The sequence below is a fragment of the Glycine max genome, chromosome 2 (assembly GCF_000004515.6).
Source record: "Glycine max cultivar Williams 82 chromosome 2, Glycine_max_v4.0, whole genome shotgun sequence".
NCBI classification, from domain to species: Eukaryota; Viridiplantae; Streptophyta; class Magnoliopsida; order Fabales; family Fabaceae; genus Glycine; species Glycine max.
Window position 1 is genome coordinate 4,539,998 of NC_016089.4, and position 27,213 is coordinate 4,567,210.

General features: G+C 35.9%; 3 protein-coding genes across 3 annotated transcripts; 1 reads left to right on the forward strand and 2 right to left on the reverse strand.

Annotated features, from left to right (window-relative positions):
• Positions 1–304: 304 nt before the first annotated feature.
• On the forward strand, positions 305–2,717 carry LOC100798638 (V-type proton ATPase 16 kDa proteolipid subunit). Its single transcript, XM_003520222.4, has 3 exons — positions 305–502; positions 602–887; positions 2,295–2,717. The coding sequence occupies exons 1-3, from the start codon at positions 427–429 to the stop codon at positions 2,425–2,427; spliced, it is 495 nt and encodes a 164-aa protein (XP_003520270.1). The 5' UTR covers positions 305–426; the 3' UTR covers positions 2,428–2,717.
• A 3,280-nt stretch (positions 2,718–5,997) lies between these two features.
• Positions 5,998–10,531, reverse strand: LOC100784869 (probable LRR receptor-like serine/threonine-protein kinase At4g36180). The gene has a single exon (XM_003519827.5). It carries the CDS (start codon positions 10,022–10,024, stop codon positions 6,632–6,634), a length of 3,393 nt encoding a protein of 1,130 aa, XP_003519875.1. The 5' UTR covers positions 10,025–10,531; the 3' UTR covers positions 5,998–6,631.
• A 7,657-nt stretch (positions 10,532–18,188) lies between these two features.
• Positions 18,189–26,942, reverse strand: LOC100785401 (kinesin-like protein KIN-7F). The gene is made up of 14 exons (XM_003519828.5): positions 26,419–26,942; positions 24,987–25,403; positions 24,352–24,441; positions 24,149–24,249; positions 23,946–24,059; positions 23,790–23,871; positions 23,618–23,685; positions 23,455–23,520; positions 23,230–23,354; positions 21,163–21,499; positions 20,527–20,631; positions 19,520–20,434; positions 18,951–19,264; positions 18,189–18,836 (listed from the first exon to the last, which is right to left on the reverse strand). Exons 2-14 carry the CDS (start codon positions 25,195–25,197, stop codon positions 18,515–18,517), a joined length of 2,850 nt encoding a protein of 949 aa, XP_003519876.1. The 5' UTR covers positions 25,198–25,403; positions 26,419–26,942; the 3' UTR covers positions 18,189–18,514.
• Positions 26,943–27,213: the final 271 nt, after the last annotated feature.

Consider the following 27,213-nt stretch of genomic DNA (forward strand, 5'->3'; position numbering starts at 1 on the left):
TATATTTTTAATTAGATAAATAAATAAAAGATAAAAAAGAGTATTTTCTGAACATTTATTAATGACTAGAAAAGCCAAATCTCCTTTAATAGCTACCCTTATTTTTTAAAACCATTTAAGGAAAACATCAAACAAAAATTAAACTCATAAAAATATCAAATGTACACCCCTTTCTGCCAGTATTTATGTATTATTAAAAGTTAACATTTTTTTTCATATTTAACAAATTCCAAATATTTAATTTAAAAATAATAATTATCAAAAAAAATATTTATCTTTACTTCTTTTATGTATTTATGAAAAGAAAAATTACTCAAAAGGCAAGGCAGAAAAAGGAAGAAAAAGTAAAACACAGAGAGCAACCACCAATCGAAGAAGAAACAACCGTAACAGATCTCCGTTTCTCGCCAAACAAAAAACAAAAAAATGGCTGCCTTCAGCGGTGACGAAACCGCTCCTTTCTTTGGCTTCCTCGGAGCCGCCGCTGCCCTCGTTTTTTCCTGTAACTAACTAACTCATCAAATCAAAGAGTTTTTTTTGTCTCATTTCCCGAAACCGTCGTCGTTTTATCTTAAACCGTGTGTCGTTTTTGTTTTTTCAGGTATGGGCGCGGCGTACGGCACCGCGAAGAGCGGCGTCGGGGTTGCGTCGATGGGCGTGATGAGGCCGGAGCTGGTGATGAAATCGATCGTGCCGGTTGTGATGGCGGGTGTGTTGGGTATCTACGGTTTGATCATTGCGGTTATCATAAGTACGGGAATTAACCCTAAGGCCAAATCGTACTATCTCTTTGACGGTTACGCGCACCTCTCTTCGGGTCTCGCTTGTGGCCTCGCTGGCCTCTCCGCTGGCATGGCCATCGGCATCGTTGGCGATGCCGGTGTTAGGTATTCATCATTCAAATTCAATCAAGCTTCGAGTTGTTGCTGCTGCTTTATGCTTTCACTAATGCTGTTTGATTGATGTGCTGGTGTGTTTTGTAATTCATGCATTGCGTCAGTGGTTATTGATACTTAGTGTGTGTTTGAGTGAGCATTGACAAAATTGACTTTGGATGAAATTCAATTTGCTAAATTGATTTTTGGATGAAATTCAATGCATGTTTGGTTTGCAGTTGAAATTGTTATCACATGTGCTTCAATGCAGATCAAACGGATAAAAGCACAATGAAAGCAAAAACAATGGTCTCGATGCTTTGACAAAAGTACTTTTGCCTCAAAAGTAATTTTTCAACGGATTTTCAAACATGCACTCAATTTGCAAAATTGATTTTGAAGTAATGTGAATTATGTCGGGATGTTTTTTTATTCTAAATAAAAGCAAGTTAATAGAAAAACTCATTATTAGGTTTTTGATCCAACGCAAAAGCTCCCTAAAGTTGTTTAAACTCAATCAATTCTCTGAAGTGAAACCAAACATGTGAATATTTATCTCAAATCATGTTGACTGGTAATTCAACTTGATTCTGGAGAACGCATTTAGTTTTAGAGAATGTTTTATGTGGTTGCTAGTTTACAACTTACAGGATTAAAATGAAGAAATTAAGAAGCATTCATTAACCTCTTCAAAAGTTCTTAGGAATGAATACATATAATTATTTTTCTATTATTGATTTTATTACTCGTCCAAAACTTACAATTGCTACTTCTAGTTCTAGTATCATTACTACTACTGTTGTGTTCAAATTTTCAATGCTTTGTTCCGTAAGATGTTTTTTGACTCTCATCTTTGTACAATGTGCCCCTGCTTTGGTGCCCGGCAAAATATCTTCTTTCTACACAGTTTTTAGCAATTGTTCTTGATGTCTAGATGTGTGTATATTATTAGTGAATCCGAAATCATAATGGGCTTTCAAATTGTTGAAGAGTGTGATGAAGAATGTGATGAAACTGTTGAAGAGTGCTTTACAATATAAATTGGGCTGAAGAAATATATGGTTAAACAGTTTTTGAGAATTTTGTTTGTTCTAAGTGCCTTATCTGTCGAAGATAAATGATTACCAAGTTGGCAGGCAAGTGTGGAAGAAGATCGAATGATTACATGTCTTTATTTTATTGTTATTAAATGCATGTTCAGAACTGTCATCGCACTTATTTACCCCACTGCAAGAAAGATTGTTGATTTCTTCAGATCCTGGAATGATTGTATGGTATCTCTAGTTTCGAAAAGTTTGATTTGGTTAGTTTTAGGCTACACGTCATGTTGGTTCACTCCTGTTGATTATGAATTTACTAATGGTATTTTAAGCTTAATTTTAACAAATTGAATATGACTTGCCGGTAACTCTTTTGCAGAGCAAATGCTCAGCAGCCTAAACTTTTTGTTGGAATGATTCTCATCCTCATTTTTGCTGAGGCATTGGCATTATATGGTCTCATCGTTGGCATCATCCTCTCTTCCCGTGCTGGCCAATCCAGGGCTGACTAATAAACTTTCCAGTTGGATGTGGTACACAGCCACAGATTGTGAATGTTACTGTGGAGTCCGGGTGGGTAATGTTAGTACACAGACTGCTGCTTTGGCTTGCTCATGTGATTCTATTTATGTCCGCATTATAAAATTGAGGCTATCCAGGAAGAGAGTCAGTCGAACTTTCCTTAGCCATTCATTATTTTTAGTTATATGCTCAAATCCAAACTAGAATAGAGATATGCACAATAAGACTGATGTATGTTTTGATTCCATTTACTTTCAATATTGTTTTCTACTCTTCAAAACGCCTCCCACCTCCCCTTAAATCTATTCTTATTTGATTTCTTTGAGATGTGATATGTGGAAATGGGTTTCTTTATAATCAACATGATAGTATCCTTGCTCCTATTTGGTGCATAGTAAATAGGATAAATATTGGGATTTGGGATAAAAAATAAAGTTGTCATTTGATGTGGTAAATTGACTGCATGCATGGATGTGTAACATAAACATATGATAGCATAATCTGCAAATAGAAATGGAATTAGCAAAAGTGTGTTAGTATTGACTTGCACACACACCTGTGTCACCTACATTGTGTGTTGGAACTATCTTATAAGTTGTCACTCCCCCTTAATAAAAAAGCTTTGCCTCTTTTTATCACTTCCTACTTGATCGTTGCTCATGTCCTTCTTGTTCCTACATTTTGTTAGGTTCTTTTTTTGAACCATTGTTATAGTAGTTAGGATATGCTCCCTTAGTAGTTCCATTCCACAAAGGTTTTAGAGGAAAGTCCTTATCTCATTCAGAAACTTGATTTTCCTTCTTTCTTTTAGAACCCTCTGTCCAGGTTTAACGACACTAACCTTTGTATCTGATTTGGTGGATTTTCCCAAATAACAATGTCATCCCAATCCCTAAATTCCTTCAAGAATTATACTTTGGGTAAACCCCCGAGGTTCTTTAATATGCTTCTGACTTTGTAGGTTTGTCATCTATCAAGAGGTTAAGGAAGTCCATTTCCATATCCCACAAGGTCACGAAAATATTTTATTATGCTCTCCGTGCACTTGTATCAGATCTCGAATTGACTTTTATATTTTATGTATGAAACTAGGTTTTCCTCATTAGTTTTTCGTCTTCCTTTTACTTCTTTCATATTAGACCTCCAGTTTTTAATATGACTCTGACTCGGCTCCCACCAAATAGTTAGGCCTTTTGAAAATTCGTGTTCTCATTTATATGATCTGGCTATACAAAACGTGACTCCCCTCTAAAGGGTCAAAGATTTCTTCAAGCACTTTATACTTTTGCATTTTTTGTAAGTGACTCTATTTTGGGTTACTTCGTTTTAAGTATTCTTGATAGCATAAAGTTATCCTATTCTATTTACCTATGAAGCACCGACACGAACACGTGGATACCTATAATGTCCAAAATATAAAACGTAGTACGGGTGTCGTGTCAGTGTCGGATACTGACACAGACGCGTGTCGGACACCGGACACAACAAGGAACTGGAATGTCCATGCTTCATAACTATTTACTTACCAAAAGTCACAGGGTAGACATGAGAATTATTCGAGGAGGATAAACTAGCTGCCAGCTTTAAGAGCATTATTTGTGGAAGAATGGGTTCTTGAATGAATATAAAAAAAAAACTAATTTCTGGGAAGAACGTGTTCCATGGAGCAGGGTTCCTAATCTCGTGATAAATGGAGATATGATGCGAGTGAAGAGTCACCATTGTCCCACAGCTTCTTGTGCACGGTACTTGTCCCCTCCTTTCCTATTAAAAAGTCTTTGGTTTGACTCCGGTTGAAGCTCGTCTCTTTTCATCAGTAAGCAAATAATTCACACACTCTTCCCTTACCAATCTTTTTCTGACTTTTAATGCTTCTTGTTGAAGCTCGTGGCATATCAGTATCTGACCTCCTTGAGCTGTCAAGTTGGTAAATTCTACCACTTTTAAAATCAAACAAACTTGGTCCCTTTTTGAATTTTTTTAACAAAAATCTTTGAATTCTCATTTTTATGCAAATATTTTAGAGAAATTTGAAATGATTTTTAAAAATTATAAGTAACAAATGTAGTGAAGATTTGATAAAATTTGAAGGATTTTGTAGGATTTGAAGAGGAAAATAAATGAGATTTTCTTTTCAATTTTGGATGAAATTTGATGTATTTGCTTGAGTTTTGAGTAGGAAATTTAAAAAATTTAATCAATTTAATTTATGAAGGTAAATAGAAGGAAAACAAAATTGATGGGAAGACCAAACTTATTTAATTTTAAAAATAAAGATACTTAGTAAGTTCCAAAAATGGTCAAGAAGTGTGATTAAGTTATAAAGAGTGTCTGCTTTAGTGATTGGGCAATGAGTATTTTTTTTATATTTTTATTTAAAAGGTGGCATATAAAAATCAGGCAAGTAAAGAAGAGATTAGAGTTACTTAGTTAAAACATTTATATACAGGATTTACGCAAGGAAAAAAAAAGTATAACTATAATATTATGATAGTAAATGAAATTCACTCAATTTACTTTGGTTCAGGCTTATTATTTTGCTTAATTAGATTAAACGATCTGAGGTTGATTTCACGTTTTAAGGCTAGCCTTTTTGTTCAGCTCATTCATCTAATTTGTCAAACGAACAAAGCATAGAACTGATAGAAGTTCTACAGCTTGGCGAGATTTGCGCCTTAAAATTTCAAAGGTAAAAAGGGAGTCAATTTTCCGGCTTGTTATTATGAACTTGGGCTTGTGATGCTCTGGATGTCTCTCACTTGTCCCTTTTGATTTCTATATTCTCTTCTGCCTCGGCTACTTTTAAATTTTTCTCCTTTCACGTAAGAAATAAAAAAGACAAGATTTAAACCTTATTATATAGATAATGTATAATGCAGCATGGGAACCAAAAGACAAGATTAACCTTAGATACCCCATTAGTTCAACAACTGCGGTGCTTACAACATTGAAATTGATGGACATAGTCAGTAGTCACACAATATTTTACCATAAGAGGCAACCTCAGTTTAATTTGTGTTTGATGATTTTTTATTCAATTGGAATTGACCAAATAGAGTACAACTTAGAGCGTGACAATGGTGTTGAAAGCTTTAATTTTGCGGGAAAACATCCCTACTTCATTTTAACAAAATAAACTTACCTTTTTACAATTAATCTCGTTATTATGTTTCCATTGAAAAAAATAGCCACTTAGAACCCCATCAGGGCATGATGTAAAACGATAAAAAAAAAAAAAAATAGGCTGATGCTAAACAATCACTGATTTTCTTTCCTCTGGTCTCTCTGCATACACACACATATTTCAAAGTGTAGGCTAAACGTTAGAATATTCGTACCAGCATTCCACTTCTTCTGTTCCACATAGCACGAAACAGATGCAGCATTATTCGATCTACAATTTGAATTTTATCTGTTCAAAAGAAATTAGATAAAGACGATTTCACTCATTGAGAACTTTGAATGAGAATGAGAAGAAAAAATATACAAAATAAGTATAAAAATAGAATAATTTAATTGAAACAAATTTGAATGAACAGAGCAAAAGTCAGTGACAAATGATTACTTTTTCCTTCCTGAATCCTGTTCCAGATTCACGCCCAAAACCAAAAAAAATGGTCAACATGACAGATCACATTGCAATAATCCAAATCAAATAAATCAGGACCCACTATAAACACTGCCTAATAATTGAGGCTTCTAATCCTTTCTTTCCATTTTTTTCTCACTACAATTCGGACAACAGTAACAGTGAGGGCCACGTGTAGCATCAAGAAACTCATATCCCCGTATACATTCCACGACACTCTATCCTTGGTAACAGAATCAACCTCTGACACCACAAAGTTTTCACTATGATCCCACGTGTCAAAAGGACATTGACTTCACCAGTGGTCCCCACACCCCCACCTCAGATTCCCAGTTCTTCACTTGAAGCAAAACACCGAAGTGTCCATACTCCAAATTTAAAAAGAAATGTTTTTTTTTTTCATGCAGAAAAGAATTCCATTCCAGCTAAGAAAACAGCAAATTAACCACCAAGAGCTACTGTTTCATTTCTAAAGTCGAAAAGTAAAGTTATTTCCTGAAAGAAAAATGTTAAACTTCAGAAGAAAGATATTTGTTATCTAACTTAATCGATTCAACAGTGTGTAAATTGTTGTTATAAACTCAAGCACGTGTCCATTTTCTGGGTTACACCGGAGAAGGTTGCGAGGTGGGATCAGCTGAGGAAGCAATATCGGGTCCAACACGACAACCTTCAAGCATGAACACGATATCAGACATGGTTGGTCGATCAAGAGGATCCGGTGCTGTGCAAAGCAAGCCCACTTTCACACCCAACAGAAACTCTTCCCATTCAGAAGACTCTGGGTCAAGTTCAAACAAACCAGGCTCTAATAACTCCGTAATTTGCCCCTTCTGAAGCTGTTTCTTCACCCATTTAACAATATCCTCGTCCTGCGTGAACATCATGGGCCTCTTCCCCGTGAGAAGCTCCAGCAAGACGATGCCGAAGCTGTACACGTCACACTCCTTGGTGGCCTCCCCGGTTAAAGTAGCTTCCGGTGACACGTAGCCCAACGTGCCAACCGTAGCAGTGCTTGAAGTAGAGGCTTCAACTGCGTTGTTGTTGGTAACTGTTAACTTGTCAAGCCCGAAATCTGATAAATGGGCTTCGAAGTCTGCATCAAAAAGAACGTTTTGCGGTTTTATGTCGCCGTGGATAAGAGAGGATTGATGCAAAAACGCTACGCCGCGAGCGATTCCTAATGCAATGAGATGTCGCATTGGCCAATTCAAAACATGGCCATCTAAATGAGAAGCTTCTTGGAGCAGCGTGGCGAGGTTTCCATTGGGCATGTAATCGTGTACCAAGAGTCTAACATCTGGTGGTCCAGCGTAGTAGCCTCTCAGAACTGTTAAGTTTCGGTGCCTGATTTTGCCTAAGGACTCTGCTTCTTTTCTGAACATGTTTTCGTCTAAAGACCCATCTTGGAGCTTGCGAATTGAAAGGACCATTCCGTCGTTGTAGCAGGCTTTGAATACTAACCCGTGTCTTGTTCTGCTCAGCACGTTCTCTTCGTCGAATTGTCTTGTTGCTTCGATTGTTTCCGCGAGTGTGATCTTGGTGTTGAACATGACGAGTTTTGGACCGTTGGTGTCAGTGCTGCTGCGGCTCTGGCTTGTTCCTGAACTCGTTCTTGGACTCTTTTTCTTCTCTCCGGACACTGCCGCTTTGATCCTTCTTCGCCATCTCAGAAGACTGAAAATGTAGAAGCAGCAACATAATGCTAATAAACAACCTCCAACTGCAATGATAATGATTAATACAATTAACCTATTTCTCTCCTTACTGTCTGTCTCTTCACACTTTCTATCCAATGGCTTCCCACATAGGTTCTGGTTGTTTGCAAACACAGAAGGGTTGTTGAATTTAGAACCCAACATTGGTGGAATCTCGCCTTCTAAGTTGTTACCCGAGACATTGAAGTAAACCAAACCAGGGATTGTGTTTAGGTTACTTGGGATTTTCCCACTCAAATTGTTGGCAGAGAGATCCAGCATTGTTAGGTGTGATAACTCTGCCAATGACTCTGGTATAGCACCAGAGAGTTGGTTGTGATCTGCTAACAAAACAGTTAACCATGAGCATTTGGAGATATCCTCAGGCAAAGCTCCAGTTAAATTGCTGTTGCCCAAATCAAGCACTTTCAAATGGGCAAGGCTAGAGAGATCCTTGGGAATGAGACCCTCCAAGTAATTTGATCCAAGCTCGAGAATTTCAATGTCGGAGCAGTTTCCAATTTCCGGAGGAATTGTTCCTGTGATGCGGTTATTGGACAATGAAAGAGCAACCAATGATCGAAGAAAGCCATAGTTCTTGGGAATATGCCCAGAAAACTCGTTAGAGCTTAGGTTCACGTGTTTCAAACTGGTCAAGCTGCTAAATCCTTCGGGGATCACCCCAGACAACTTGTTCTCTTGAAGAGCAATAACTTGCAAACTGGGAAGCCCTGAAATTTCAAAGGGCAATTCACCAGAGAGATTCTGTTTGCTCAAGTCAAGTGTAGTGAGACGGAAAAGATTCCCCAATGTAGAAGGAACTTCACCGTGGAAGCCATTGCCACTCAGATTCAGAACCATTAATTTACTCAGATTCCCAACTTTACCAGAAACATGACCTGAGAATTTGTTTCCACTGAGGTCTAATATTGTCAAATTCTTCAAACCCAGCACCTCCTCTGGCATTGTACCATTCAATCTATTACCCCTTAGACTCAACGTCTCAAGAGACGCAAGCTCACCAAAACACACAGGAACAGAACCAGAGAAATGGTTCACACCAAGAGACAGAACCTTAAGCTCTGTAAGATTACCGAAAAACGAAGGAACCTCGCCGGAAAACTTGTTGCCTTCAAAATCAACAACACGCAGGGACCAGCACTTCACGATCTCCGGAGGAATCACGCCGGAAAATGAGTTGTTGGCTATCTTCAACTCCTCCAAATTCTCGAGGCGTCCAATTTCCGGCGGAATCTCGCCGGAGAGCGCGTTGCCGGAAACATCGAGGACAGACAGCGTGGTGACATTGGTTAACCACAGGGGAAACTTGCCACGCACGCGATTGCGCTGAATGATGAAAACTTGGAGAACGCTGAAACACGTTGTGGCGGGTTGAGGCCACGCAAAGTCCGTGAAACCGTTAAAGCCTAAATGAACGATGCGGAGCGACGGCGTTTTGAGCGAGACGTTGCAAAAAACGGAAGCGGGAACTGCGCCGGTGAAATTGTTCTGCGCGAGGGACAACACCTGAAGGTTAGGGAGAGCCGCAATTGCCGCCGGCAACACACCGGCGATCGCGTTCCCTTCAACGCTTAAATGCACGAGCGAGGAACAATTTGCGAGAGACGAAGGTAAGGTTCCTCCAAGAACATTATGATCGAGCCAAAGGTATTGCAGATTCTGAAGCTCTCCTATACGGGCAGGAATCTGACCAGAGAACTTGTTGTAGGAGAGGTTTATAAGATGAAGTTCGGAAAGAGCAGCGACAGTGCTAGGAATATCGCCGGAGAAAGCATTCGCGGAGATGTCGATGAATTTCAGACGGAGAGGAAGTTCGGCGGGAATTTCGCCGGAGAGGTTGTTGCCGGCAACATTGAGAATCTGGAGGCCGGCGAGGTTTGCGATCGCCGGAGGAAGTTGGCCAGAGAGTGAGTTGTACTGTAGAAACAAGGCGCGTAGGAGCGTACATTTGGCGAGCGAGTGAGGAATGGTGCCGTTGAAGGAGTTTGAGCGAAGGCTTAGCCTTCGAAGCATGCGTAGGTCCGAAATGCGGTCACCGAGTTGGCCACTGAGTTGAAGGCGAGGCAAGCGTAACTCAGTGACTCGGTCGTTTTTGCATGAAACTCCACGCCAGTCGCACGGAGCTAACGGAGTTGAAGGATCCCAGCCGTTGAGAGCGCCAAGAGGGTCGTGGAGGTTGAGCTTCAACGAAGTTAAGGCTTGGATCTCTGTAACGGAACCGCATTGGGCGCATGATAAGCAGCGCGCGCACAGTAGCACGAGCATGAGAAGGATAGACATGGTTGTAATGCTAATGCAGAAGGTGTTAGTGTGTGGTGCACTGATCCAAGGCAAGGAAGAAGCATAGATGACTCTGTGCTAATGTGCGCATTTCACTCCAACGTCTCTTCTCTCACTCTGTCTATAATTTGTGTTTGCTCAAACATGAAATAGAGTTGCCTCTTCCCTCTCAGATTTCTTCTTTTTTCTATTTGACTTGTAGTATTCGTACCACAATAAGTATCTTTTTATAATGATTTTTTTTAAATATTTCTCTCTTTTTCTTATTTTTTTTCAGGGCTTTGTTTGTTTATGAATGTTTTACTATTTCCTTTTTTTTTTAATAGTGATTATGAAAAAGTGTAAACGGCGCCAAGGTGTGATATGGCCCTAGGTTCTCTGCTGAGTTTTGATTATCATGTGATGTGATGGAAAAATAATGCAGTAGGCTCTGTCAATAAAAAGAATTTAATTTTATTTAATATTTAGTTTAGTTGGATTATAGATATATTCATGTTTCTCCTAATGTGGTGGGTTTTCAATGAATCGGCGTAGTTAAAAGTTTCTCAACGATGTGATAGCATGAATCATTGAGCTATGTGTCTGTCTATCTTATCTTGGCATGTTTAACTTTCCCTTCTGTTTTGTTGTCGAGGGTTTTAATCAGTACATGAAATTAATTCCTATTCTTTCACATCAATTTTAAATCACGGTTGATGCCTCCTAAGAAATTCTCTTGTTCGATTGTGGAAACATGCAAATTGCAATGGTTCTGCTCTCGGATGTTTCATTTTACTTCCCCTCAGTGTTCACTAAATTCATAAAATTTATCCTTCTTACGGTAATACATATTTTAATTGAAAATTTGTAATTAAAGTTAATTTCCCAACATTTATTTTATTGAATTTAATTTTACTTAATGAATATTTTGAGTTTGTTCTTATTCTTTCATATCAAAATTAAATCTCTTGGTCGGTCGAACGTGGAAACATGCATTTTATTTTCTCTGATTTAATGTTGGAATTTAGATTTGGATATGATCCACTTCTAGTCTTCTACATTGGTTATAACTCAATTGGAGCTATTCTATGAATTTTTGAAGGTACCACCAAAATAAAGAACAATGGGACGATGATTGAATTTTTGAAGGTAATGTTGTGATGGATAGGACACATTTTATTTGTTTGGTACTTAATACTTTCATCCCCAGATTTTGGCTGGAAGTTCAGTGTTCCCTTTAAAATGTTGAGTTTGGTTCATTCCTTTGGGCTGGAATGGTCAAACACATCAGCCGAAGTTGAAAGCAGAAAGAGCCAAGTTTCCACTGTTTTCTTAGGCTTTTGAATCTATTTCGGCATAAAGTTCTCATAAAGAGAATGCAGCAAATGCTAAATCTATCTCCAAGGATCAAATTAGATTGACGTCATTGAATTGTGAGGACCACAAAATAGATAGTTACGTTGATACTTTAGTTGAAATTTTTGACAATTCAAAGACAACGCATACGACAAAGTTTCAAATCAGCGCAATGTTTTTGGTTGGTTTGGACATGAGATTAGAGCTACTCTAGGGGAAAATACAAAAAGGAAACAACAAAGAGAAAATGAAATATTACTGTTTTATTAATTTTTGTCCGGATCACACATGGAAAAAATATTTTTTAATAGAGATCATCTTGTTTTAGTCAAATGAAATTATTATAACTAATAAAAAAATTTCTTTAAATATTTAATCCCGTTATATATTTAAGACATATAATAATTTTATGTCAGACAACCCCGTGTTTATTGATAAAATGTGACTATTGTTGTGTGCTCCATTAATCTGGGCCAGACATTTTGCCAACCAAAAGGGTTTCATTTTATAACATGATCCTTTATTCGTAATTATGTAGTAATTGAACAATAGTCCTGTCAGCGATAAATGGCCTGGCACTGGCAATGCAATAAATTAATCACAGCCCTATTGAGCTAACAGGAGTGCCTATTTGGTGCAGTGGTTGAGATATGGAATGTGGTTCTAGCCACTCTATTTCATGATTTAAATTTGCGTTAAGAAAACTAATGGCTAGAGATGGCTAAAAGGCACCATCCATGGCATGTAGAATTAATATGAGCACAGTGGCAGGGTTATTGGCTAATTTATGGCATTTGGTTTTACCTTTTTGTGTCTCTTGTGATTGAATTGAATGTCAACAGGTCATATTTTAAATGCGATGTTTGGTCATCTAAGTCAATACACTTACCTTTCGGACACTGGAAATAATACATCCTTCCCATTTTTAATGTATATGGATTAAAAAACTATTGAATGGAAAATTTTTATATTTAGACTAAAGTATTTTTGTTTAATACTTGAATATTTGATGATAGACCCGTGCATAGGTAACTGACTAGTAATATCTGAACTCAAGTCCATTGATATTAATGCACGATTGAGAACAAACCCACCTTTTCAACGTAAATTCCATGCAGACAATATAACAATTTCTAAAAACTGATGATCACCACTTGACCTTTAGATACAATATCCAAAGTCCATTGTCACTAGTGCAATAAGGTACTCATACGACCCTTAAGCATATTTCAAACGTATCAGTAGATCCGAGACCGTGGTTCTAGACTAAAAATAAAAATTCATATTCAAATTTATCCATCAATAATTGATCACAATAGAAGTAGGTTATAACGTAAAATAAACTTTACTTATGGGAGTCCCTGATCTTGGGAGGTTTTACTTAATCACTACCCCTTACTTGAAAGTTAACATGAAGCTTTCTTGAAAAAGATAAAAACCCTCTTAATTAAATTTGAATATAAAGTTGAATGTTTTAGCTCTAAAAATAAATTTAGATAATTGTTTAGCTTCAAATTAAAAAAAAAAATCCTTTATAGTTATCTTCCTTTCACTAAATTATTATTACTATATTATAAATTTTAAGTTAGTGTATTTAATAAAATTGTGCATCATACAGAAATAAACACACACCATTGTTAATGATAAAAAAAAATATATTGTTAATGTAAGAGTCCACTAGTAGTGGACCCTGATAATAAAGAGTGCACCACAAACATACTTTATTAGTATGTACCGTAGTCTATCATTAAACACAATCATATAACGCCTTCCAAGTGCCCTATAACACAAAAGGACTCCATTAGATGACTATTAGCAAACTTTGTTGATTCCAAACAAACTCAACCACGAATTCCTTAATGTAGTGAAGAGACATCCATGTGTTCAATGCTCTTAACATAATCACTGGCTGGAATGGTACACACCTGGCTAGTGGGTTGTTTGTTACAAATAGATGGATAGTCAATTCTACATGTTGTCTACACACCAAGCAGAGTGGCCATGCATCAACACCTCTCATGCATAGGATTTTAGCGACAGATAAGAGAATTTATAAATAACCACTGTACGAAAAACAGCCAACTCTCAATATAGCTTGATTTTCCAACTAGCCACACTTTTCTTATCTTCAAAATTTTCAATTGATTGCAAATCATGAATCATAGAATAATTAATTAATTAGTCTATGACATTGTATTAATTAAATATGCAGGTAATTACTTACCTGTTATGAATTAGTTTGGAAGAAGCCGGAAAACTGAGTCTTCACTCTCTCTTCAAAATAACCCAAAATATATACAAGTCCAAGTGTTATTAAACACCAAAAATAAAAGCCCAATTGGCCTTGAGAAGAAGGGTTGCAAGTTGCAACCAACGGGCTTCTACGGCATCAACTTTACATCCATTCCCTATTTTTTTTCTTTCTTTTGATAATTCCATTCCTTACTTATATCTCAAATCTTTCATGAAGAAAAACCCTTATATATAGCTTCCAACATACTTCTCCACCCCTGGATGGTTTGGATCCCACTATAGTGTTAAGGAAAGAGCAAAGTGGAAAATATTTATCCTTAAATAGCCTAAAACAATATTCATCGATCTTAATTTCTATATCTCCAATTGTGCTTGTATATTACAAATGATATGAAAGCAATCAAATCTTTGCATGCATCCCTAACCCACATAACGTTTATGAAGACACAAACTTCCAACCAACTCAACATATTTTTAGTCCTATCACTTTGTTGGTTCCACCAAAACTTATGTAGGCAAACTTGAGAGCTCAACACAAAGATCCTCGATCTGGCGTGGTTTAAAGTAGTCCATTGAATATGTCGGTGTTGTTGTCGCAACAGACTTGATTGAATTTCCTTATGACAGGAGTTCCATTCCTGCCAGCCACTAAGCCTTAGCATAACCTTCAATTTAACAAAAGAGAAATATTATTATTGTTATTATTATTATTATTATTACTTTTTTGGATTACTTAACAAATGAAGGTTCAAAATGCCCAACTTTGGCAATAACTCTGTAGTGTGATAACTTGGTTTCCAACACGAGAAAACTCATAGTATTTGAGCTGTTTGATAACTCTTTATGTGAAGAGTGTTTGCAGTGAAGAATAAGGAAGATTTGATTTTCTACCAAATTACTTGTTCATGTTGAGTGAAAATTTGTTCAAGATTTTTATAGCTTCATTATGCCCAGATTTGTAGAAAAAGTCATTTGCAAACAAATCATGATTAATTAGGGAGGCAATGTCTTCCAATTTTCAGTCCCCGGGTAGTTCCAATCTTCAGTGTTGAGGAGATAAGAAAAACCTACCCTCTACACACAAATGAAAAGTAAAATGAATAAAGAGGGTCTCCTTGTATGACCCTAATTAATTTGTGTGGTTTGAAGAAATCATTGAGCTAGAAATTAATTAAGCATCAATACACTCCCTATTTAATCGAACCTGTTTTGAATTAACCTCTAACTTTTGCAACATAACCACACATGATCCCATTCAATGTGCTCATAAAGCCTTGGTCATATCAAATTCGCCCGTCACATGGTTATTGTTCCCTTCGTTTTTCTGTTTTTCAGATAGTGCTCCAATTCGTGTCCCACTAACATGTTATCAGTTAATAATTTATCCTCCATATATGCATTTCTAGCTAATATTGTTAGGATATAATATGTTTTCCCTCACAATGAGGTGTATTGTGTATACTTTGGCAGATAAAAAGTGATAAGAAGGGATTGAAAGAGAGATAAAGTAATAGATTGGATAAGTAAAACAAAAATTGAGAGAGAGAGAGAGGTGAAATGAGGGTAAAATTAGGATGTGAAACATTTGCAATTGTTATAAGTGTGGTTAAAATTTATTGTCTGTAAACTTTGATTTTTTTATTTGTAATTTTTTTATACTAAAAACTGGCTTTGTACCGGTGAGATAACATAGAGCAAAGAGCAATTGACATGACTTGTTTGTTGGAGAGAAGAACAGTACTGCACTTAGAGGATAAGAACTAGTACATGTTAGCGACGCAATCATTGATAATTCGATATTCTTTTTCCAGGTAATTGGGAGTTAAAGCTTACAACACTGAATTTAATGACTTTCAGTTCAGTTGCAAAAAATATCCTCAAACTAGATTGAAACAATAATATACACATAATTTTACGGGGGAAAAAGGAAATATTTCTTTCCAAACATGGCTTTTAATTTAGAAAATTAGGCATCCATTTATTTTTTATTTATTTATTTATTTTAATGTGTGATGAATAGAAATTATAGATCACTCCGTTTTAGCTTCGAATAAAACAGTGTACTCTACAACGTGGGGTATGAGGATTTCATGTTCCCTTTCCCTAATATTAGGAACTCCGAACTTGTTTTTTTCTTTATCTGCGGTTTGTTCTTGGACACTCCCTTTTGTTTTTCTTAGATAACAAAGGCATAGGCATGTGCTTATGGATTGGCGGTTCTTCAATACAGCGTTATGTACTATGACATGTTGTTAACTTGTTACGTGATTGAGGTATTAAAAGGAGTTTCAAATGGTAATGAAACGGTTAGGCGATACGTAATAATTATGTAATAAAAGGAGTCTCTAACTTTTTAAAATTAATTTTTGTGTCATGTTGATCCTTTTTATTAACTGTATTGTAATGTAAGAGACACATCTTGCATGGATGCTACATGGTTCTAACGACATTAATTAAGTCTTATTGCATGTTTGAGTAAGTCTAAATTAATGTAATGTATTACTTCTAAGTTCTAACACTCAAGTAACAATATGATTTTTTTTATATACATGGAGTTTTGAGTCTTAGGTAACTTAAACATGCATTTTGTTGACAACACTCCACTGAGAGGGGTCTAACTTACTCGATTAAATATAATATGTGAATTATTATAAAGTTTATGGTATTTGTTTATGATTAGTGTAGATAAAAAAAATTGACACCTCCTCATCTTGACTAACATGGTTATTGTAACTAGAGTTACATTTTTCCCTCACACTTTTCTTCTCATTCACACCCACCAGCAAGGCAGCAACAATGCCCTATATAAACAACTATTCTTCGTCTTCACTCCCCAACATTGCCCGACATGTTCAATTATATCATATTAGAGAAGAAGCAAATTGATTATGAGTGCTTTGATCATGGAAGTAGATGTCTATAGTGGATGTGAGCCTGTGACATGGTTCGTGACAATTATTTGGGTGGTTCAAAGATGATTGAGATGAAGGGTCGTGATTGGATGAAGAAAGGTGTGGCTTAATGCAGCTTGTTTTTAGGCATGCTGAAATAATTGATAAACAGGGGTATGTTGATCTTAGGACTCGACTATATGTAGAGGTTGTGATAAGGACAATTGAAGTTATTGCAATGATAAGCGAATCTAGTGTAATAAACTTTTGAGTAAATTTTATTAACTACTCTTGAGGTTTAAGGTAATTATACAAACAATTATTATATTTATCTCTCTTATAGAGTGTTAGTTTAACATATGAGAAATGTTAGTGTAATATTTTTAAACATAAAATTAAATAAGAATAGTGTAAGAATAGAAAAAAGAATGGTGTTTATATGTAATTTGAGAAAAAAAATTAGGGTGTGAATGTAATTTGCTCTAAGTTTTTCATTGGTTGAGGCAAGGATGAAGATGGGTAAAGGTTGAACAGTGGTAGACATATAATGAACTTTGATGGAAAAGATTATGGCTTTAGGTCACAAGTGAAAGATGGCTTTATAGTAATTTGCTATAAGTTTACAATGGTGGGCTTGTAGAGTTTATGGGAATAAAATTATGGTTGTATAGGATGAAGTCTGGATGAATTTTTAGTGGAGGTATTTCATGGAGGTTTTTTAAAGAAAGATGATTGCTTTGGGCTGAGGGAAAAATATACAATAATTATAAATTTATCCCAAAGTTTATGTGACATTTGTTTCGTGAAATGCTATTGAATTTTTGAAAATATAAAAATAAAATATCTATTTTCATGTTTGTTAGAAGGTAATAAAAAAATATTTTCAAGCATAACTTATTCTCAAAAATTCATTTTGTACATATTTCTCTATCATCCTATTCTCATGTAAAAGGGTGAGAAATTTACATTCCAATGAGAATGTTTAAAATAACTTTTTGCTTTCTTTTTATTTAACCTCATTTATTTATTTGTTTGTTTTTAAATTAAACATTCTCAATAAAAGCATTCTCAAGAATGTTATTTTTGAAAATATAATTAAATCTATGAAACAAACATCTCGTGTAAAGAACAAATTTTAAAAGAAGAAAAAGATGTTATATAATTTGAAATTAGAAATATACCTCCATTTTTATTTATTAAAATAAAAAATTATGTTAATCCAATTAAAAAATAAATATTTTTCTTCTAAATTATCATTCATTGGAATTTGATATCAAGCATAAATTTCTTAATAAATGAAGAGTATTTTAAGAAAAATCTTATTAAATGTGGCAAAAGTAATTAAAATTTGTTTATATTTGAGAGAAAAAAATATTGATTGATTTTTTTAAAAAAAAATAGAACTGAGGTTGTATAGAATTATTCTTGAAATTTTTATAATAAAATATAGAAAGTTGTTATCTATTTATATTAATGGTTCACAAGTTATTGTGCATTCTTTTGTGCACAGTAAGTTATATAGAAATCACTTCTCTTGTAACAATTTCTTTTCCAGGTTAGAAATTCTTCAAAAGAAAAGGTTGAGATTTGTTGAAGAAAAGGATACAAAAGAAGTAGACAAGACTATAGAGGTAGTAAGTTTTCAAAATTGGAAACAAACCTTAGTTTCTTGCAAATAATGCTAAATGCAATCTAATCATTCATTTTTTTAATATTATATTAATGGTTCACGAGTTATTGTGTTTTCTTCTGTGCACAGTATGTGCAGTCCTCAGTTCTTAGGTAAGCATATTGTACAAAAGAAAACTGTAACCTTGGAATTGCACATCCTTGATAAAACCTCTTTACAATCAAGTAGCAATCAGAGTTAGAAACATAAAACAGAGATAAGATTGTTTGTAAAAGGTGGAAAAAAAAGAATGTCCTATGTTAAAAGGAGCCAAAGGGGGATTTTTTACATGGCCAAATCAAACTTCCTATAAAATAATTCGCTTAGAGAATCAAATCAACCTCACAAAATATTCTTCATACTGGCTGTCCAACCAAACGATTTCTTTCTCGTGCGCCTTGGGGCAAAGTTGAGTACAAACATCTCCTTAAAAGCCTGATCTGGCTCTACTGAACCAACCAACTTTGCAACAATGGTAGCACTCTCTCTAATGTGCTCTAAGTCTTCTGTTTCTGACCACAAGCAATGGGCCAAGTGCAACCTTCTATTCTTTGAACTCAAACGAATTCCCCATTTAATGTATAGGCTCTCTCTTTCAGATCTTGACAGCTTCTTCTGCATTTGCCTACTCAACATCTGTCTCTCTCCTCTAAGATGCCTCTTACTGTTTGCAAAAGAAACGCATCGCAGGTTTTGTAATCACACAAAATTTTAACCTTGTAGTTGAAATAAAAACTTGTGAGAACTTTTAAAAGAAACTGAATACTTGAAATCTTACCTTGATTCAGGGGTAAGTCCATCTTCCACAGTCTGATTCCCATGGTCAAAATTTTGCTTGAGATAGAACAGCCTTCTTCGCTCTACTTCCATATAGATAGAATCTGAAGGGTCTCCTTTGAACAGAAGGAAAAAGTAAGTCCTGTGAACCAATGAAACATTACAAGCATTCCAGAGTTCAATAATCTCTTTCTGCAGCCGCTTGAATTCTGAAGGCCATTCCAACTGTTTTTCTTCCTCAGATTGCAATGGGTCCAAACCAACATCTTTGAACTTCTTTGTATTAATTTTGGACTCCATTCCTGTCTCTTGAACCTGCCATGCAAAACAACTCAAAAGAATCACTGGCTGAATTTTCATTATAAGAAGGGTTCGTTAATAATATATACATGTTAATTGCTACTTCCATCAATCGCATGATTAACGAAACACAAGTGAATCAGTATAGTAGATTAGAAACATTTTCAGTTAGATGAAATGATTGATATTTAGCCATCAACGCTCGCAAATAAGACCAGAGGAAGACACAAAGAAAGGAAGGAAGATGAACATTAGAATTTAGAAGCATACCTCAGGGTTCCCTTGCAGATTTGAACTTTCAAGATCATTCTTTCCGTTTCTTCCCTGGGGTAAAGAATTGTCTTTATAACTTCCATTATCGATGGAGGATTTCATATTCTGTACATCAGAAGCTCTTCCCAGAGAATTCGCGTAGCCAGCCCATGATAACCTCTTAGCATTGGCATTAGAATGATGTGTACAAGTCTTCCTTTGAAGGCCCTCGGGTCTTCTTGTGAAATCTTTTTCGCTTCCTATTGGGGGTGCGTTCTGAATCATTTCTTCCTGGTCAAACCAATCTGAAGATGGATATCTCATGAGACTTGCTTTACAACTTCTGCTTCTGGTTAATTTCGTGGTTTTGGAACTAGATGCACTACTTTGTGTCAGACCTGGAGATATTTTCTCTGAAGAGGGAAGAACAAAGTGTTCTTGCAAGAACAAAGAAGGAAGAACTAGATCCGCTACTTCTTTGTTGTTCTTTAACACAGATGAGCACAAATCTAGATTTTCTTTGTCTGTATTATCAACATCAGTTAATCCTGAGACGGCTGGAGATGATGCAGTAGAGAATGTATGTGTGTTTGAATTTAGATCATCTGACTCGATGCACCTAATTTCCCTACAACGGTCCCCTAAATTATCTTCAACGCTTTTCTGATCCAAATCATTCTTTGCAGCATCATGACTTACAATAGAAAGCGCAGGGGAAGAAATCCTGACTGGAAGATTCTTTTCCAAATCAGGGAGTTGGAAATAGTTCTCATCAGAACTAAGACTATGTCCATCTGAATATTGAGATGCATCAAAAGATCTGACACTCTCAACGCAGTCAAAACTTGATAAATTTTGTCGTTCGGCTGTTTGATTTTCAAAGTCAAATGAACCTCGCACACGTAATTTGGGATACTGATGACCTGAACTGTCCTGAAGATTGGGTTTGAACATAAAATGGATTAAAAAGGAATGCCAATTACTACTTTTAAATGCTTTAGAATAGGCAAATACAGTACACTTACTAGCTCGGTTGAGGACCCATCGTCTCCAAGCACTTGTAGCATGTCCTTAATTTGAGATTGAGCAAGGTCCCGCTGCATCGAAACATCCATTACCTCTTTCTTTAACTGCAAGCACAGACGGACAACAACGGGATTCATAATTAGAATTACAGCTTAAAAAAAAACACATGCTCAGACATAAGGAAATTACAGTGTCCTCATTCCTCATGCATTCTAAAACTTATGTGAATACTTCAGGGCAGGGACTTAAAATGAGAACCCCCGTGCCAAAGCTCACCCTTTTTCTCTAAGAATAATTCAATATAAAAAGTTAATATATACAGAAGTATGTAGCTAAAGAGATTCTACAGAAGGGAAGGTGTGGAATAAACCGTCAACTGCAGAACATTAAAGGACCAGTTGAAATGAAACAACAATCTGATGAGAACATCAAGTCATCTACTACCTTACAAACAATGCAATGTACTCTTTTTTAAGGAAATGCAAATACTTCATGTAACATTGTGGCTGATATATTTCATTAATTTATCAATAGCTATTTTAGAAATTTTCCTCGATGTCAGAGATGTAGAACAAAATCCACTTCAAAGCATAATAAACGCAATTAATCTTTGTTGTGAAAATGTTGATCCTTACCATCTCAATTTGGAGGTCTTTTTCCTTCAGCAATGCTGCAGAATCAAATTTAAGGCGGGTTGGCCCTGAATTTTTCAACTCACTTTCCAGTCTAGCCAACTCTTTTTGTAATTGCTTGACCAACAACTTATCAGACACCACTACATTGACTTTTGCATTAGTTGTCACTTCTTTAGCACAACTTGCAAATAAAAGGGTGTTTCTGGTTTGTTCAACATGGCTCCTTGCAGGGCTCATGGTGCAGATGATTGCAGTTTTAGCATTGCCTGCTAATGAAGACTGCAGTATGCGGGTTAGCTTTGAATCTCTGAAAGGAACATGTCCATTTCTCCCCTTGCTGCCATCAAATTAATTATTTTTAGATAAAATCAAAAAAATTATTTCCCAAAAGTATATCAAATATTGATAATTTTTACGGCCAAGTCTCGCGTGTGTCCTCTCGAACAGGGAGGCACGGTGCGGGACGAATATTTTGGGAGGGGTTGCATGGTGCTTAAGTAATTAGAACCGTTAGATTTCTTAAAATTTTAATCAATGGCTGATAAACTTTTTTACTTTGTACTTTTTCTTTTTTTGATTTTCTTTCATTCCTTCCTAATTTACCCTTCTTTCTTTGGTACCTTCTCTATCCTTTTCCCTTTCTCTTTCTAGGACACTAGCATCCCGCGTGGAGGAACCAGCGCAACACTGTGACAACGACCCACCGCACGGCATCGATGAACCACCATATAACGACGACAATCACCGCAGTCAACTACACCGCACCACCGCCACATGAGCTAACGACAGTGACACCACTGCAACCACTAGCGACATTAAATGAAGACAACGACGACAACATCAAAGTGCAACGATTTTCCCTTCCATGGCAACGACGGATACACCTTTTTTCAGATCCGGAAAAAACCGCAAACCACAACCCATTTAGCAGATCTAGAACAAAAGGCAACCATCTCAAACAACCAGCTCCGATGCTGCAACCACAAGGAGAAAGTAGAGAGGATGAAGAAATAGGTCGCACCTTGGGCGACAATGCGGCGGACACCGCCGACGTCGTGCAGTGAAGGTGAGACGGGCGGTGGATTGTCGACGTCTTGCGGTGGGTCATCGTCGCAGTGAACCGGTGTGGTGGAGGCTGGTGATCGAGTGGTGAAAGGGAAACGAGATAGAGAAGAGGAAGGGTAAATAAGGAAAGTGAGAAAAAAAATGAAAAAATAAATCAGTCATCGATTAAAATTTAAAAATATCTGAGAGCCTCAATTACGTTTGTATGCTGAAACACCTTGTAAAGAGTAGGTGCTCGTGGTGCCTCTCTCTCATAGAGAGGACGCACGCGAGTCTCGGCCTTGTATGGACACATTCAGTAAATTTATGAAGAAAAAAATTCTGTCTGAAAGAGTTTCACTTTCACCTATTCATAATTCCCAAAGTAATAAACTTGGTAATAACAGAATCAGTTGGCCAGATTATTGCATAATAATGATGTAAAATCACGATTAAGGAGCATCCTAGAGTTTGGGTCATTACATGTAAATATTTGTGTGTTTCTTTCATTAGTTGTCAATATTTGCACCCTATAATCTATTTGTACCAAAAGTATACGTATAAGAAAGAGAGAAAGCTGACCAGTTAATCAAGGGTCAAGATCGTGCATAAAAGTGAGCAGTGAAATGGCAGAGACAACAGAGAAAAAAGATAGAGAGAAACGACGGAGAAACTTTATGCAGGTATCCTTTTTTTGTATTAATACAGTTGCTACCGTTAGAAAGATCAGTAAATCAAAATCACCTCATATTTTGAATTTTGTAGAGGAATTATTAAGCAATCACCATATACTTTTATTATTATAAGAAAAATAACCTCACGTAACCAAAAAAAAGTCATATATGTTTATAGAAGTGAACAGTCTTCGAACTCTAAATTCAGCACGTATCTTTACTATTTCAAACTTACCCAAAACTCAGTTTCATGTGGGTTAAAGTTCTGGGTAAGGCGAAAAGGATATCGAAACGGTGTGCATTTAATTGAGTAAAAATAAATATTGAAATGCAAACTTTATAAGCTAACCTCAGTTTGCGTATGACAGTTCCAAGAGTTAGTAAACTACGATTTATGTGGCAACCCTCTTTCAACCTCGTACCAGCTGAATTAGTTTGGGATGCGCGCTCACTCCCAGCAAGATCAACGAAATTCTGTACCCGGAAAAAAAATATCATTTTGGTTTCCAATTATTGTTCAAGTAACAGAGTAATTCTTTTATATTTTTCTGTAATCTGAGTGACTCAGTAGTACCACAGAAGCAGAAAGGGAGCTCATTTTGTCATTTCCCAGAAATTCACGTGCAGAACTTTCAATTGTCTGAAAGAAGAATCGCATTATTTAGGAATCGTTAGCAATGAGGCGCTGTAAGATTCTCTTCCTTTAGATAAAATTAAAAAAATAGGAACATAAGTACCAGTCTGAGAATCTGATGAGATCTGGAGCTCACTTCATTCAGAGCAGTCTCCCCTATCTGCCTTTGAGCTGAAAGTAATGAGGAAAATTAAGCAAAAAGAAAAATAGACAAAGAAAGTAAATCTGTACAACTCAATTGAAGCGAGTTCATCCAAATTATCCTTAGTCCTTACCTTCGCAGAATGAAATAAGTTCTTGAAAATGGTTCCAGTCCCTTAAAGTTTCCTCTGTGAGTCTCTCAACAACTGTCCCTTTCTGTTTAAATTGCAAACTGTTAAGTAAAATGTAGAAGCACCAGCTTTTTGAAAAACACTGATAAAGATATTTACCTCTGGATCATCAAGAAGTCTGAGAGGTGTACTGTCAACACTAAGGAGGTCCCTGACAGATTCATTATAGATCTCCAATGCTGAAAACTTCAAAACAAATTCCCTTTCTGTGCGCTGTGAAAAGTGAAAATATAATCGATATAAGGATTTTGAGAATGACAAAGCAATGCAGTGATTCATTGATGAGTTCAGATTTCATTTACCTTTTCTATGTAGTTGAAAATATCTGCTATGGCGAAATCTGTTATGCCACTCATGGTGTATGTTTTTCCGCTGCTTGTTTGTCCATACGCAAAAATGCTTGCTGATCAAATATGCCCGACCGAAGTTGTTAATGTAGAAATTCCATGGACGTTCATTCTTATGAAGGAAGAAAAACAGATAAAGGGAACAAAGAAAAACTCACAGTTGATGCCACTGAGAACTGAAAGAGCAACTTCCTTAGCTGCTTCTTCATACACCTGCTTTGTGGGGCTGTCATTCCTAAATACTCGATCTACAGAGAAAAAAAAAAAACTCAAGGTGGATCAACAGAGGGAAGAAATTTTAGCTTTTAACCCATGTTGGACTAATGGAATAATAAAACCCAAAAGGATGGTCTCCTTCTATTTTCAATTTTTCATGTATAGAAACAACCAGATTTATGACATATATAATAATTTTCTCCTAAGCAGACTGGTCATAGCTGACAAATCATCTTAACAAACTATGACTAAATAAAAATCCCAAAGAGCCCTTGATTGAACCCCACAACATTCCAGCAATTTGAGTGCTCAACATCAATTATGGTGAATTCTCACCACATTCTCCACGTTAATTCATTCAGCCTTATGTTATTGATAAATGACCATTCTCAATAAATAAATAAATAAATAACCATTCAAACACATGAAAACATTTTCACATTCCAGGCAGCATTATAGGAAGCAGAAGCAAATTAAATTAACCCCATGTTTCCACTATTTTATTTATCACTTCAAAAAATGTTTTGTTTCATACATAAACCTAACAGTGAAAATGTAAGATTAGCCTTTTTCTTACCAAATGTGTATGCTGTTGGATACAGGGACCTTTCTGTAGCTGAAAGATTGTTCCTGTACATGATGGTTGTGTCATTAATGCATTCCCATTCAGACAGATCATTTCTTGTGAGTTCCTTTTCATTCAGAGGTCTCACACGAACAGAAACAAGAATCCTCTCTTCACTGCCTGCTAGGTTTGACATTGCCTCCTCCTCTGCAATGGAACCCATTTTCTCAACTTTTCTCCTCTAACAAACCTTCAATTCCACCAATGACAACGCGACCATGTCCCGAATTCAAAGCATCCCAAAAGGCCACTTCAACATTCACTTACTTTATTTACTTTTCAGTTGCTTTTTTTGAAACTTATATTGTACTATTGCTTGGATGGTGTGGAACACAAGGGCCACCGAAGCCTTCAACCCCCAATCATTATCTGCAGCAACAAATTAATCAAAGTTTACAACTCCATAAACAAGCAAGGAAAATCAAAAGATTGATCTTGTTCTGCACAATTTTAAATTCAAAGGTGTCAGAGAGGGGCAAAAAATAATAATAAACCAGCATGGCTTGCTCCTATAATTTTGACACAAAAATGAGGTGCTCTACGTATACTAATGGAAAAAACTTGGAGCTTTCTGAGATGTTCCCCGAGACACAGAAACAGACTGTCAAATTCTCCCTCACATGGAACATTGAAAATTTTAGAATTTGTTAAAGAAGATTATTACCGTCGGCGACTGGGGAGTCAAATTATTATTAATTTTCAAAGAAAATTCTTCACCAAATTGGTGTGCTGAGAAATTTGGAAACAAATTTTCTAAGAAGGATTGTTAGAAGAAAAGAAAAAATTGAATGGACTTAATTATCTTACTAAACTAAAAAAATCTTAGCTGTTTCTTTTCTGTTGAGTTTCTAGTTCCCCTAAATTTAGCATGTGGAGGATAATCCAAACAAATCCGATTACACAAATAGGATAAATTTGAAATAAAACATTATATTAAAAATAAAACAAAAATTGCTAAGTGCCTCATAGCTGAACCGTTAATGTGACGCAAATTTTGCCGTGTTTAAGAAGAAACCTTTAAAAATTAAAATTAATCCCGAATTAAAATCTGAGCTTCAGATAATGAACATTAATCTATCATTATCGATCAAACGCTGGGAAACTCACATTTTCAGCATAAGCAAAACTCTAGATCAATTTTAAACAAAACAAAACTAGTTCTCATAAATTATACCAATAAATTAAAAATGATAATAATAATAATCTTCAAATAAAGAAAAACTGAGAAGTTTTCTGGCCTCGGTAATCTGAAAAAATTGAAAACAGAGTGCGGAAGTTTAAAAAAATCAGCATCTGAAAAAGAGGAACGAAAAAGCGAAAAGAAGTTGCACGAGAATTTAAATAAAAAAAAAAATAGAAAGCGAGCGTTAAAGCGTTTCTTCACCTGCGCAAATGCAATTGCAAAGGAGAAGAGTGAGAGAAGAAGGTGATGAAACGAATAGTGGAAGTCGAAAATGCTTGAGCGGCACCAAGATTCGTAGTTAAAGAGGAAAATGAAAAATGAAAGCATAAGAATGGTGAGTGTGTGTTTGTGTTGTGTTGCTTTTGAAATAGTGAGGATAATGGCTTCTCCTTCTTAATTTGTTAGTTGCAGCTCACTCTACATTTTCAGCTTTTTCAAACAAATTTAACGACCACGCTAAAGAAGAAGCATTCGTCTCTCGCAAATTACCGACCTACCCCCGACCCTGTACCGATGTACCTGCCCCTGCTGATTCAGTTCGCAACTAATGCCTATAATTTCAAAATTCCAGTAAGATAGTAAGATCGCAGAAGAAATTAAAGAGGATTCACTTAACTTCAGTGCAAATACATAAAAAAATAAAAAAAAAAGATTCAATTAATTGATCCAAAAGGAAAATTTAAAAGCCCTCTGAATTAAAATTATTATAAGTTTCATGAACTAATACAAAACAAAATATTATTAGTATTTTTTTCAGTTATAAGGTTGAAATATGGTGTCATTGTTCATAACATTAAGGTGAAATTGGATTTGAATTTCTTACCAAAATTTTCATTTCAAATCTTGTAAATGAAAAAAAAATTGTTAAAAGATATTTATGATTTTTTATTTGAAATCCAACTTAAGAATTCTTGGATTATTTTGTCTGGGTCTTATAACATCATGTAAGATTCAAAAACCTATATTATTTTTACTCTAATAATAAAATTTAATTTG